This window comes from Bombina bombina, chromosome 1, assembly GCF_027579735.1.
Source record: "Bombina bombina isolate aBomBom1 chromosome 1, aBomBom1.pri, whole genome shotgun sequence".
NCBI classification, from domain to species: Eukaryota; Metazoa; Chordata; class Amphibia; order Anura; family Bombinatoridae; genus Bombina; species Bombina bombina.
Window position 1 is genome coordinate 200,677,763 of NC_069499.1, and position 13,955 is coordinate 200,691,717.

Below are 13,955 nucleotides of genomic sequence, written 5' to 3' on the forward strand. Positions count from 1 at the left end.
GTTAATTCTGTGGGTGGTGGGTTTTAATGTTGGGAGGGGTATTTGTACTTTTTTTTACAGGTAAAAGAGCTGATTACTTTGGGGCAATGCCCCGCAAAAGGCCCTTTTAAGGGCTATTTGTAATTTAGTGTAGGGTAGGGCTTTTTTATTTTGGGGGGCTTTTTTATTTTGTTAGTGGGATTAGATTAGGTGTAATTAGTTTAAAAATCTTGTAATTATTTTATTATTTTCTGTAATTTAGTGTTTTTTTCGTACTTTAGATAATTTTTTTAAATTGTAATTAATTGTATTTAGTTTAGGTAATTAAAGGGACAGTCAAGTCCAAAAAAAACCTTTCATGATTTAAATAGGGCATGCAATTTTAAACAACTTCCCAATTTACTTTTATCACCAATTTTGCTTTGTTCTCTTGGTATTCTTAGTTGAAAGCTAAACCTAGGAGGTTCATATGCTAATTTCTTAGACTTTGAAGACTGCCTCTAATCTGAATACATTTTGACCACTAGAGGGCATTAGTTCACATGTTTCATATAGATAACATTGAGCTCATGCACGTAAAGTGACCTAGGAGTGAGCACTGATTGGCTAAACTGCATGTCTGTCAAAAGAACTGAAATAAGGGGGCAGTCAGCAGAGGCTTAGAGACAAGATAATTACAGAGGTAAAACGTGTATTATTATAACTGTGTTGGATATGCAAAACTGGGGAATGGGTAATAAAGGGATTATCTTTCTTTTTAAACAACAAAAATTCTGGTGTTGACTGTCCCTTTAATTTAAGTATAGTGTAGTGTTAGGTGTAATTGTAACTTAGGTTAGGTTTTATTTTACAGGTAAATTTGTATTTATTTTAACTAGGTAGTTATTAAATAGTTAATAACTATTTAATAACTATTGTACCTAGTTAAAATAAATACAAAGTTGCCTGTAAAATAAAAATAAACCCTAAGCTAGATACAATGTAACTATTATATTGTAGCTAGCTTAGGGTTTATTTTATAGGTAAGTATTTAGTTTTAAATTGGAATTATTTAGGTAATTGTAGTAATTTTATTTAGATTTATTTAAATTATATTAAGTTAGGGGGTGTTAGGATTAGGGTTAGACTTAGGTTTAGGGGTTAATATGTTTATTATAGTGGCGGCGACGTGGGCGGCAGATTAGGGGTTAATAAATGTAGTTAGGTTGCAGCGACTTTGGGGGCGGCAGATTAGGGGTTAATAAATAAAATGTACGGTTCGGCGATGTCAGGGGCGGCAGATTAGGGGTTAATAAGTGTAAGATTAGGGGTGTTTAGACTCGGGGTTCATGTTAGGGTGTTTGGTGTAGACATAAAATTATTTCCCCATAGGAATCAATGGAGCTGCGTTAGGAGCTTTACGCTGCTTTTTTGCATGTGTTAGGTTTTTTTATCAGCCGTCTCTCCCCCATTGATTCCTATGGGGAAATCGTGCACAAGCACGTTTAGCCAGCTCACCGCTACCGTAAGCAGCGCTGGTATTGAGGTTAGATGTGGAGTTACATTTTGCTCTTCGCTCACTTTTTTGCGGTTAACGCCGGGTTTCTAAAAACCCGTAATACCAGCGTTGTCTGCAAGTGAGCGGTGAGGGAAAACTGATCGTTAGCACCACACCCCTCTTAATGCAAAACTCGTAATCTAGGTGGGAGTAAATTGCTTAAAATGTCATGCTCTATCTGAATCATGAAAGAAAAAATGTGGGTTCAGTGTCCCTTTAATCATCTGTACTTATCTGTATTTATAAAATAATACAACATACAGATAGCAGCATAGCAGTGTATCCACTCATAATACAAAAACGTTCATTATTTTAAAATTTCAACTATGTTTGTGATTGGACGCTACACTCATACATGTGGACAAGGGCCTCTCTCAGCTATTTCTATAACAATGACTGAAGTGTATCCACAAGTTAGGACTTTTGTGAATCTGGGTCATAGTAATAGTTTCTTAAATGCAACATAGTTAAAAAAAAAACATAATTTATGTAAGAACTTACCTGATAAATTCATTTCTTTCATATTAGCAAGAGTCCATGAGCTAGTGACGTATGGGATATACATTCCTACCAGGAGGGGCAAAGTTTCCCAAACCTCAAAATGCCTACAAATACACCCCTCACCACACCCACAAATCAGTTTAACGAATAGCCAAGAAGTGGGGTGATAAGAAAAAGTGCGAAAGCATAAAAAATAAGGAATTGGAATAATTGTGCTTTATACAAAAAAATCATAACCACCACAAAAAGGGCGGGCCTCATGGACTCTTGCTAATATGAAAGAAATGAATTTATCAGGTAAGTTCTTACATAAATTATGTTTTCTTTCATGTAATTAGCAAGAGTCCATGAGCTAGTGACGTATGGGATAATGACTACCCAAGATGTGGATCTTTCCACGCAAGAGTCACTAGAGAGGGAGGGATAAAATAAAGACAGCCAATTCCGCTGAAAAAAATAATCCACACCCAAAATAAAGATTAAATGAAAAAATAAGCAGAAGATTCAAACTGAAACAGCTGCCTGAAGTACTTTTCTACCAAAGACAGCTTCAGAAGAAGAAAACACATCAAAATGGTAGAATTTAGTAAAAGTATGCAAAGAAGACCAAGTTGCTGCTTTGCAAATCTGATCAACCGAAGCTTCATTCCTAAACGCCCAGGAAGTAGAAACTGACCAAGTAGAATGAGCTGTAATCCTCTGAGGCGGAGTTTTACCCGACTCAACATAGGCATGATGAATTAAAGATTTCAACCAAGATGCCAAAGAAATGGCAGAAGCTTTCTGGCCTTTTCTAGAACCAGAAAAGATGACAAATAGACTAGAAGTCTTTCGGAAAGTCTTAGTAGCTTCAACATAATATTTCAAAGCTCTAACAACATCCAAAGAATGCAATGATTTCTCCTTAGAATTCTTAGGATTAGGACATAATGAAGGAACCACAATTTCTCTACTAATGTTGTTGGAATTCACAACTTTAGGTAAAAATTCAAAAGAAGTTCGCAACACTGCCTTATCCTGATGAAAAATCAGAAAAGGAGACTCACAAGAAAGAGCAGACAATTCAGAGACTCTTCTGGCAGAAGTGATGGCCAAAAGGAACAAAACTTTCCAAGAAAGAAATTGAATGTCCAATGAATGCATAGGTTCAAATGGAGGAGCTTGAAGAGCTCCCAGAACCAAATTCAAACTCCAAGGAGGGGAAATTGACTTAATGACAGGTTTTATACGAACCAAGGCTTGTACAAAACAATGAATATCAGGAAGATTAGCAATCTTTCTGTGAAAAAGAACAGAAAGAGCAGAGATTTGTCCTTTCAAGGAACTTGCAGACAAACCTTTATCTAAACCATCCTGAAGAAACTGTAAAATTCTCGGAATTCTAAAAGAATGCCAGGAAAAATGATGAGAAAGACACCAAGAAATATAAGTCTTCCAGACTCTATAATATATCTCTCTAGATACAGATTTACGAGCCTGTAACATAGTATTAATCACAGAGTCAGAGAAACCTCTTTGACTAAGAATCAAGCGTTCAATCTCCATACCTTTAAATTTAAGGATTTGAGATCCTGATGGAAAAAAGGACCTTGCGACAGAAGGTCTGGTCTTAACGGAAGAGACCACGGTTGGCAAGAAGCCATCCGGACAAGATCCGCATACCAAAACCTGTGAGGCCATGCTGGAGCTACCAGCAGAACAAACGAGCATTCCTTCAGAATCTTGGAGATTACTCTTGGAAGAAGAACTAGAGGCGGAAAGATATAGGCAGGATGATACTTCCAAGGAAGTGATAATGCATCCACTGCCTCCGCCTGAGGATCCCGGGATCTGGACAGATACCTGGGAAGTTTCTTGTTTAGATGAGAAGCCATCAGATCTATTTCTGGAAGTTCCCACATTTGAACAATCTGAAGAAATACCTCTGGGTGAAGAGACCATTCGCCCGGATGCAACGTTTGGCGACTGAGATAATCCGCTTCCCAATTGTCTATACCTGGGATATGAACCGCAGAGATTAGACAGGAGCTGGATTCCGCCCAAACCAGAATTCGAGATACTTCTTTCATAGCCAGAGGACTGTGAGTCCCTCCTTGATGATTGATGTATGCCACAGTTGTGACATTGTCTGTCTGAAAACAAATGAACGATTCTCTCTTCAGAAGAGGCCAAGACTGAAGAGCTCTGAAAATTGCACGGAGTTCCAAAATATTGATCGGTAATCTCACCTCCTGAGATTCCCAAACCCCTTGTGCCGTCAGAGACCCCCACACAGCTCCCCAACCTGTAAGACTTGCATCTGTTGAAATTACAGTCCAGGTCGGAAGAACAAAAGAAGCCCCCTGAACTAAATGATGGTGATCTGTCCACCACATCAGAGAGTGTCGTACAATCGGCTTTAAAGATATTAATTGAGATATCTTTGTGTAATCCCTGCACCATTGGTTCAGCATACAGAGCTGAAGAGGTCGCATGTGAAAACGAGCAAAGGGGATCGCGTCCGATGCAGCAGTCATAAGACCTAGAATTTCCATGCATAAGGCTACCGAAGGGAATGATTGAGACTGAAGGTTTCGACAAGCTGAAATCAATTTTAGACGTCTCTTGTCTGTCAAAGACAGAGTCATGGACACTGAATCTATTTGGAAACCCAAAAAGGTTACCCTTGTCTGAGGAATCAATGAACTTTTTAGTGAATTGATCCTCCAACCATGATCTTGAAGAAACAACACAAGTCGATTCGTATGAGATTCTGCTAAATGTGAAGACTGAGCAAGTACCAAGATATCGTCCAAATAAGGAAATACCACAATACCCTGTTCTCTGATTACAGACACAAGGGCACCGAGAACCTTTGTAAAAATTCTTGGAGCTGTTGCTAGGCCAAACGGCAGAGCCACAAACTGGTAATGCTTGTCCAGGAAAGAGAATCTCAGAAACTGATAGTGAGCTGGATGAATCGGAATATGCAGATATGCATCCTGTAAATCTATTGTAGACATATAATGCCCTTGCTGAACAAAAGGCAGGATAGTCCTTACAGTTACCATTTTGAATGTTGGTATCCTTACATAACGATTCAATATTTTTAGATCCAGAACTGGTCTGAAGGAATTCTCCTTCTTTGGTACAATGAAGAGATTCGAATAAAACCCCAGCCCCTGTTCTAGAACTGGAACTGGCATAATTACTCCAGCCAACTCTAGATCTGAAACACATTTCAGAAATGCTTGAGCTTTCGCTGGGTTTACTGGGACACGGGAAAGAAAAAATCTCTTTGCAGGAGGTCTTATCTTGAAACCAATTCTGTACCCTTCTGAAACAATGTTCTGAATCCAAAGATTGTGAACGGAATTGATCCAAATTTCTTTGAAAAAACGTAATCTGCCCCCTACCAGCTGAGCTGGAATGAGGGCCGCACCTTCATGTGGACTTAGAAGCTGGCTTTGCTTTTCTAGAAGGCTTGGATTTATTCCAGACTGGAGATGGTTTCCAAACTGAAACTGCTCCTGAGGATGAAGGATCAGGCTTTTGTTCTTTGTTGAAACGAAAGGTACGAAAACGATTATTAGCCCTGTTTTTACCCTTAGATTTTTTATCCTGCGGTAAAAAAGTTCCTTTCCCACCAGTAACAGTTGAGATAATAGAATCCAACTGAGAACCAAATAATTTATTACCCTGGAAAGAAAGGGAAAGTAGAGTCGATTTAGAAGACATATCAGCATTCCAAGTTTTAAGCCATAAAGCTCTTCTAGCTAAAATAGCTAGAGACATAAACCTGACATCAACTCTAATAATATCAAAAATGGCATCACAGATAAAATTATTAGCATGTTGAAGAATAATAATAATGCTATGAGAATCATGATCTGTTACTTGTTGCGCTAAAGTTTCCAACCAAAAAGTTGAAGCTGCAGCAACATCCGCCAAAGATATAGCAGGTCTAAGAAGATTACCTGAACACAAATAAGCTTTTCTTAGAAAGGATTCAATTTTCCTATCTAAAGGATCCTTAAAGGAAGTACCATCTGCCGTAGGAATAGTAGTACGTTTAGCAAGGGTAGAGATAGCCCCATCAACCTTAGGGATTTTGTCCCAAAACTCTAATCTGTCAGACGGCACAGGATATAATTGCTTAAAACGTTTAGAAGGAGTAAATGAATTACCCAAATTATTCCATTCCCTGGAAATTACTTCAGAAATAGCACCAGGAACAGGAAAAACTTCTGGAATAACTACAGGAGATTTAAAGACCTTGTCTAAACGTTTAGATTTAGTATCAAGAGGACCAGAATCCTCAATTTCTAATGCAATTAGGACTTCTTTAAGTAAAGAACGGATAAATTCCATTTTAAATAAATATGAAAATTTATCAGCATCAACCTCTGAGACAGAATCCTCTGAACCAGAAGAATCATTAGAATCAGAATGATGATGTTCATTTAAAAATTCATTTGGATAAAGAGAAGTTTTAAAAGACTTTTTATGTTTACCAGAAGGAGGAATAACAGACATAGCCTTCTTAATGGATTCAGAAACAAAATCTCTTATGTTATCAGGAACATTCTGAACATTAGATGTTGATGGAACTGCAACAGGTAATGGTACTTTACTAAAGGAAATATTTTCTGCATTAACAAGTTTATCATGACATTTAATACAAACAACAGCTGGAGGAACAGCTACCAAAAGTTTACAGCAGATACACTTAGCTTTGGTAGTTCCAGCACCAGGCAGCGATTTTCCTGAAGTATCTTCTGACTCAGATGCAACGTGAGACATCTTGCAATATGTAAGAGAAAAAACAACATATAAAGCAAAATTGATCAAATTCCTTAAATGACAGTTTCAGGAATGGAAAAAAAATGCCAAAGAACAAGCTTCTAGCAACCAGAAGCAATGAAAAATGAGACTTAAATAATGTGGAGACGAAAGCGACGCCCATATTTTTTTAGCGCCAAATAAGACGCCCACATTATTTGGCGCCTAAATGCTTTTGGCGCCAAAAATGACGCCACATCCGGAACGCCGACATTTTTGGCGCAAAAGAACGTCAAAAAATTACGCAACTTCCGGCAACACGTATGACGCCGGAAACGGAAAAGATTTTTTGCGCCAAAAAAGTCTGCGCCAAGAATGACGCAATAAAATGAAGCATTTTCAGCCCCCGCGAGCCTAACAGCCCACAGGAAAAAAGTCAAATTTTTTAAGGTAAGAAAAAATGATTGATTCAAATGCATTATCCCAAATATGAAACTGACTGTCTGAAATAAGGAATGTTGAACATCCTGAGTCAAGGCAAATAAATGTTTGAATACATATATTTAGAACTTTATAAAAAGTGCCCAACCATAGCTTTAGAGTGTCACAAAAAATAAGACTTACTTACCCCAGGACACTCATCTACATGTTGTAGAAAGCCAAACCAGTACTGAAACGAAAATCAGCAGAGGTAATGGTATATATATAAGAGTATATCGTCGATCTGAAAAGGGAGGTAAGAGATGAATCTCCACGACCGATAACAGAGAACCTATGAAATAGACCCCGTAGAAGGAGATCATTGAATTCAAATAGGAAATACTCTCCTCACATCCCTCTGACATTCACTGCACGCTGAGAGGAAAACCGGGCTCCAACTTGCTGCGGAGCGCATATCAACGTAGAATCTAGCACAAACTTACTTCACCACCTCCATAGGAGGCAAAGTTTGTAAAACTGATTTGTGGGTGTGGTGAGGGGTGTATTTGTAGGCATTTTGAGGTTTGGGAAACTTTGCCCCTCCTGGTAGGAATGTATATCCCATACGTCACTAGCTCATGGACTCTTGCTAATTACATGAAAGAAATATAAGACCTAACTCCGACTTAAAATCTTGAAATATATTATGATAATATATCACCATGGAGGAAGTGTTCTGTTCTATGTTTGGCCTCATTCTTTGATGCTTTAAACACATTTAAAAGAACAGGAAAAATAGAAGTGAATTTAAAAGTGTCTTAAAATGACATGCTCTAGCTGATTCATGCAAGTTTATTTTTGACTTTCCTATCCCTAAAATTGTGAGCTTTTCAGTTCCTGTTAGAAATGGAAGTGCAGAACACTGTTAAATCCAGCACAACCATTGGCTGCACACTCTAGTGACCTATTTATAACTGATCCTAATTGGCCACAGCAGAGAAGGTAACACAAGTTACAACATGGCAGCTCCCAGTGTTTTATAGACACTAAAACTTAACACTTATTTTGTCACTTTTTATACAACTAATAAAACTTTAAAAGATACATCTACATGTTAGTCATTGACTAATCTTTTCTTTGAATGCATCATTCTATCTAGCATGTATTTAGTGTTTAATGTCCCTTTAAGCATGGTCTCCTATAAATGCTTGTTTTACCATTTTACTGTTGGAATAACAGAGCATGCATAATTCCAAACAGATTAGCAACAGCTTGCTTCACCCTTGTTCTTGTCCATTGCTAGGGCTGAAAAAAATGTTGCTGCAGCCACAGCCTTACCACAATAAATGTAATTTTGCTGCTGTAAAGTCAAGTGTAACATAGTCACCCTCATAGCAATGACCAGAAGCATGGATTACACCAAGAGGTGTTTCCCTGAACTGCTCATTATTTGCAAAACCTTGTAAATTGCCTTAATAAAAATTACTTTTGAAAAGCAGTTTGTAATGCTGGTATATTGCTATATGTTTAATGTCCCATTAAATTCAGAATAATTTGTCACATGCTTGTTTATGGATGTATTACCATGTGGATCCAGAAGCTCCTGCAATGTAAGTTATGCAGTCTAAAAGACCCATCTTCTGCAGGCAATCAAGATGGCTGTAAAGAGAAGACATGGCTCTTGCTCCTCCTCCAGTTGCCATAACAGCCACAACAGGAATCTGTTAACAGGAAGCCAAAGATGTTTTAAACATACTAATCGTTATAACAGCTTAAAACTACACATATGCGCATTTAGCCTTACAATTCTCTAGATAACTGTGTATATTATCTTGTGACAATGTGAAATTCTCCAAGCAGTCACCAGTTATACTCATATTACCCCTCCAAAAATATACACTTATCTTAAAATTCACTAGCCATGAACTCATTGTTTGTTGCAAGGCAGCTGACAGGCATTCCAAGATAAGGTAGATATGTTTTGAATCTATTAAAGGGACATGAAACGCAAAACTTTTCATTTGTGAGTCAGCACAAAGTCAGAGCATACAATTTAAAAAAAGTTTTCAATCTACTTCTATTATCAATATACTTTGTTCTCATGGTATTTGTGATGAGAGCAGGATGTGATGTCACTAGCATGTGGGCGGGGCTTAGGTCCGGTGTCTGTGTCGCAGTTAGTTTAGTACAATCAACCTGTCTGGATGTGTATTGCTATGCTCTGTAATAAAATAGAGTTGTACCATCATTGCTGTGTCCTGCATATGTCCTGCATCTCATGACATGGTGTCAGAAGTTCTGGACTGCGCTTCTGTTCCTGATCGATTGCAATGTCAAAGTTTACCCCACCTGAGCCTTTTGACTTTTCTCAGCCTGCAGCTTGGCCCACATGGCGTCAGCGGTTTCAGCGCTTCAGGATTGCATCCAAACTGAACAAGGAGAGTGGTGAAGTACAAGTTAATTCTCTTTTATACTCCATGGGGAAAGATGTAGAGCCAGTGTTCAATGCTTTTACTTTTCAAGAAGGGGAAGAAGTTAACTTTGATATAGTTATGGATAAACTCAGTGCCCACTTTGTGCCCAAAAGAAATGTGATTCATGAGAGAGCTTGTTTTCACAAACGTAATCAGCGTGTGGGAGAATCTGTGGAGTCATTTGTGCGCAGCCTGTATGAATTAGCTGAATTCTGTGAGTTTGGTGTTGCTAAAGAAGAGCAAATCAGAGACAGAATAGTTATTGGAATTGCAGATGCTGAAGTCTCCCTGAAGCTGCAGTTAGAGCCTGATTTAACGTTAGAAGGGGCTATTAGGATGGCCCGCCAGAGTGAACTGGTGAAAAAGCAAAGTGCTGATCTGAGGTCTGAGAGTATTGTGGATGAAGTGCAACAGTCTAGAAAAATTACTAGTGAAAGGCACAGTGTGAGCGGTAGATCAAAAGTACTGGAAAGGCCTAGAAGTGGATGGGCGCAACATGGCCGATGCACACGGTGCTACCGGGCTCATGATCAGAGTGCCATATGCCCGGCCAGAGATAAAAGATGCAGAAAATGTAACAGAATAGGCCATTTTGAAGTGGTGTGTAAAACTGAATACATTAAGGAGATGCAGGTGGACAGTGACCAGGAGGGTCAGGAAGTGTCTTTTGTGGGGTCTGTTGTGGAACGGACAAGCTCAGAGGAAGATTGGAAAGTTACTTTTACTGTAATGGGAGCCAATGTTGATTTTAAGATTGACACAGGAGCTGATATCACTGTAATGTCTTTTGCTGAATTTATGAAACTGCCTCGACAGCCCCAGCTGGCGAAGGTTACGACAAACGTCCATAGTCCTGGTGGCCGCATTGATTGTGTGGGGAAATTTCTCGCCAGCTGTGAGTACAAACAAAAAAAGTTCACCATGTGGGTGCATGTGATCCGAGGTCAGTGTGTTAACAGTTTATTGAGCAGAAAAGCAGCCTGTGACTTGGGCCTCGTGGCCAGAGTGAATGAGGTCTCTGCAGATATGTTTGGCGAGTTGGGCCTACTGAACTGCAAACCTGTCCGTATAGCACTTAAAAGTGATGCAGTCCCATACAGTATTTCTACTCCTCGTAGAATTCCGTTCCCGCTCATGCCTCAAGTGGAGAAAGAGCTCATGCGCATGAAGTCTATGGGGGTTATTGAAGAGGTTGTTGAAGCAACTGATTGGTGTGCCCCCATTGTTCCAGTTGCAAAGAAAAATGGGAAGGTGCGCATCTGTGTGGACCTGAAAAGGTTGAATGAGGCAGTGAAGAGGGAGAGATTTGTGCTGCCGACGTTGGAAGATATAGCCCCGAAGTTGGCTGGGGCGAAGTTCTTTTCCACATTAGACGCTTCTAGCGGCTTTTGGCAGATCCCCCTGGATCCAAAGTGCCGCAAACTGACTACCTTTATCACTCCGGTAGGTCGGTTCTGCTTCTGCAGACTTCCCTTTGGGATATCCTCCGCTCCTGAGATCTTTCAAAGGGAAATGAGTTCTCTCCTGAGTGGCCACGTGGGCACAGCAGTCGTCATGGACGACATTCTAGTGTATGGGTCTACAGTGGAGGAGCATGATCAGCGTTTGAGTTGTGTGCTGCAGGCTATCAAAGAGTCTGGGCTGAAACTGAATAAAGAAAAATGTCATTTTAGGAAAACTGAATTATGCTACTTTGGGCATATCATCAACGGGGATGGCATCAAGCCGGACCCCGAGAAAATTCGGGCTATCGAACAGATGAAAAGCCCTTCTGATGTACATGAGCTGAGACAGATATTGGGCCTTGTAAATTACGTGGGCAAGTTTCTTCCAGATTTATCAACAGTTTTACACCCTATCACAGAGTTGCTTAAGAAAGATGTTGCCTGGGTCTGGGGACCCTCACAAGAAAAAGCGTTCCTGCATGCTAAGTCCCTGCTGGGGTCTGCCCCAGTGCTGGGGTTCTACGACCCTTCAAAAAAGACTGTGGTTAGTGCTGATGCAAGCAGTTATGGGTTGGGGGCTGCACTCCTGCAGCTGAATGACAACAAACTACAGCCCATCGCCTACTGTTCCCGCACACTGACGGCTGCGGAGTCAAAATACGCTCAAATTGAGAAAGAGTGCCTGGCTGCAGTTTGGGCCTGTGAGCGCTTTCAGCGTTATCTAGTGGGTTTGGAGAAATTTAGTCTGGAAACTGACCACAAACCGCTAGTCCCTCTTATCAATTCTTATGACATCGACAAAACACCCTTGAGATGCCAGAGACTTTTAATGAGACTGCTCAGGTTCAATGTTCAGGCAGTGCATGTGCCGGGGAAGCAGCTGGTTGTGGCAGATACACTGTCCAGGCTCCCGCTGGCTGCTGCTGAAGAATCCTCCACAGAGTCGGATTTAAAAGTGTATGTTGATTCAGTTCTGGCCTCTAAGTCCATTTCTTCAAGGAAACTGGAAGAGATAAAGAAAGAGACATATTTGGACACAGATCTGCAAGAAGTTATAAGGTACATAAGAGATGGCTGGCCCGAGAGCCGGGCAGCCTGGATGTCTTTAAATGCTTACCAGCCAGAGAGGTCGCAGCTCACGGAGCTGGAGGGGTTGGTGCTGTTCCAAGACCGTATTGTAATTCCTGTCAGCATGAGGAAGGAGATGTTAAACAGGATTCACGATGGCCACTTAGGCATTACAAAGTGCAGAGAAAGAGCAGCTACAGCTGTGTGGTGGCCTGGGATCAGCTCCGACATTGCAAATCACGTGTCTAAATGTGCCTTTTGCCGGGAACGCCGGCCTACTCAGAGAAGGGAGCCCTTAATGTCTACTCCGCTGCCTGAGGGGCCGTGGCAGAAAATAGCTGCTGATTTGTGCGAACTGCACGGGAAAAAGTTTCTTGTTGTTATCGACTACTATTCCAGGTATTTGGAAATAGCACCCCTGAATGATATCACAAGTCAGGCCGTTATCATTCGCCTGAAGAGCTTGTTCGCCCGCTGGGGCATTCCAATGGAGCTGGTGAGTGATAATGGCATGCAGTTCGCTTCTACAGAGTTCAGTGCTTTCAGCAGGGAATATGATTTTGTACATTCCACGTCAAGTCCACATTATCCGCAGGCCAACGGAATGGCTGAAAGGGCAGTTCAAACAACAAAATTCATTCTAAAGCAATCTGAACCGTACCTAGCCCTCTTGTCATACAGGGCGACGCCCATTCAAGCCACCGGGTTTAGCCCGGCACAGCTGATGCTAGGACGCCAGATTCGCACCACTTTACCCTCAGTGGGTGTCTTCAAGCCGCCTGGCCCTGTTCCTCGGGACGAAGTCCTTAGGAGGGATGAAGAGGCCAAAAAGGGTTATCGTTTCTTCTACGACAGGAGACATTCTGTCAGGCCTTTACAGGAACTGAAAGCGGGCCAAAGTGTCAGAATTAAACTGGATGATGAGAAGAAATGGAAGACGCCTGCTACGGTAGTGGGCCGCTCTCCAGAACCAAGGTCTTACACAGTCCTTACAGAGGGAGGGACGGTTACACGCCGTAACCGAAGACATCTTCAGCCTGTACCTGAGAGTCTGGAACCGGATACCTCAGTACCACCGCCGGTGGGATCCCCTGTTCTAAGAGAGGTGCCTTCCCCTCAGCAAGATCATAGCGGGGATATATCTTTGCCTCCAGCAGACTCTTGTTCACCATCTTCTGTATCAGAGGACAGTTCATGCAAAGTTACATCAAGCGGAAGAGTGGTGAGGCTTCCGGCCCGATACAGGGACTGACTTTAGCTAGAACAGTGACCGGAAGTATGGGCAGAATAATCCCATGGTCACTGTGGACTAGGGTAGTCTACCCCGATGTCCAAGTCAGGATGTAATTTATTTGTTCATGTTTTCTAATCTATCTGTTTTTATAATGTTCTAAAACAAAATGTTGTTGTACACCCTGTTGGTGTACCTTGTTATTTAATATATGCGAATGTATGCTTTGCCTTTGAAAAAGGGGAAGATGTGATGAGAGCAGGATGTGATGTCACTAGCATGTGGGCGGGGCTTAGGTCCGGTGTCTGTGTCGCAGTTAGTTTAGTACAATCAACCTGTCTGGATGTGTATTGCTATGCTCTGTAATAAAATAGAGTTGTACCATCATTGCTGTGTCCTGCATATGTCCTGCATCTCATGACAGTATTCTTTGTTGAAAAGATATATAGATAGGTAGCATACACATGTCTGGAGCAGTACTTGTTAGGAAACACCTACTGTTCTTGCAATTGTGTAACATAGTTATTAAAACTGCTGCC

General features: G+C 40.9%; 1 protein-coding gene across 1 annotated transcript in view; it reads right to left on the reverse strand.

Moving 5' to 3' along the window:
• LOC128645074 (cytosolic phospholipase A2 delta-like) overlaps positions 1-13,955 on the reverse strand; it is a 183,387-nt gene that overhangs the window by 47,168 nt on the left and 122,264 nt on the right. The window contains exon 12 of the mRNA XM_053697830.1: positions 8,783-8,919. Within this exon, the coding sequence (XP_053553805.1) occupies positions 8,783-8,919 (137 nt within the window). The remainder of the gene's footprint in view (positions 1-8,782; positions 8,920-13,955) is intronic.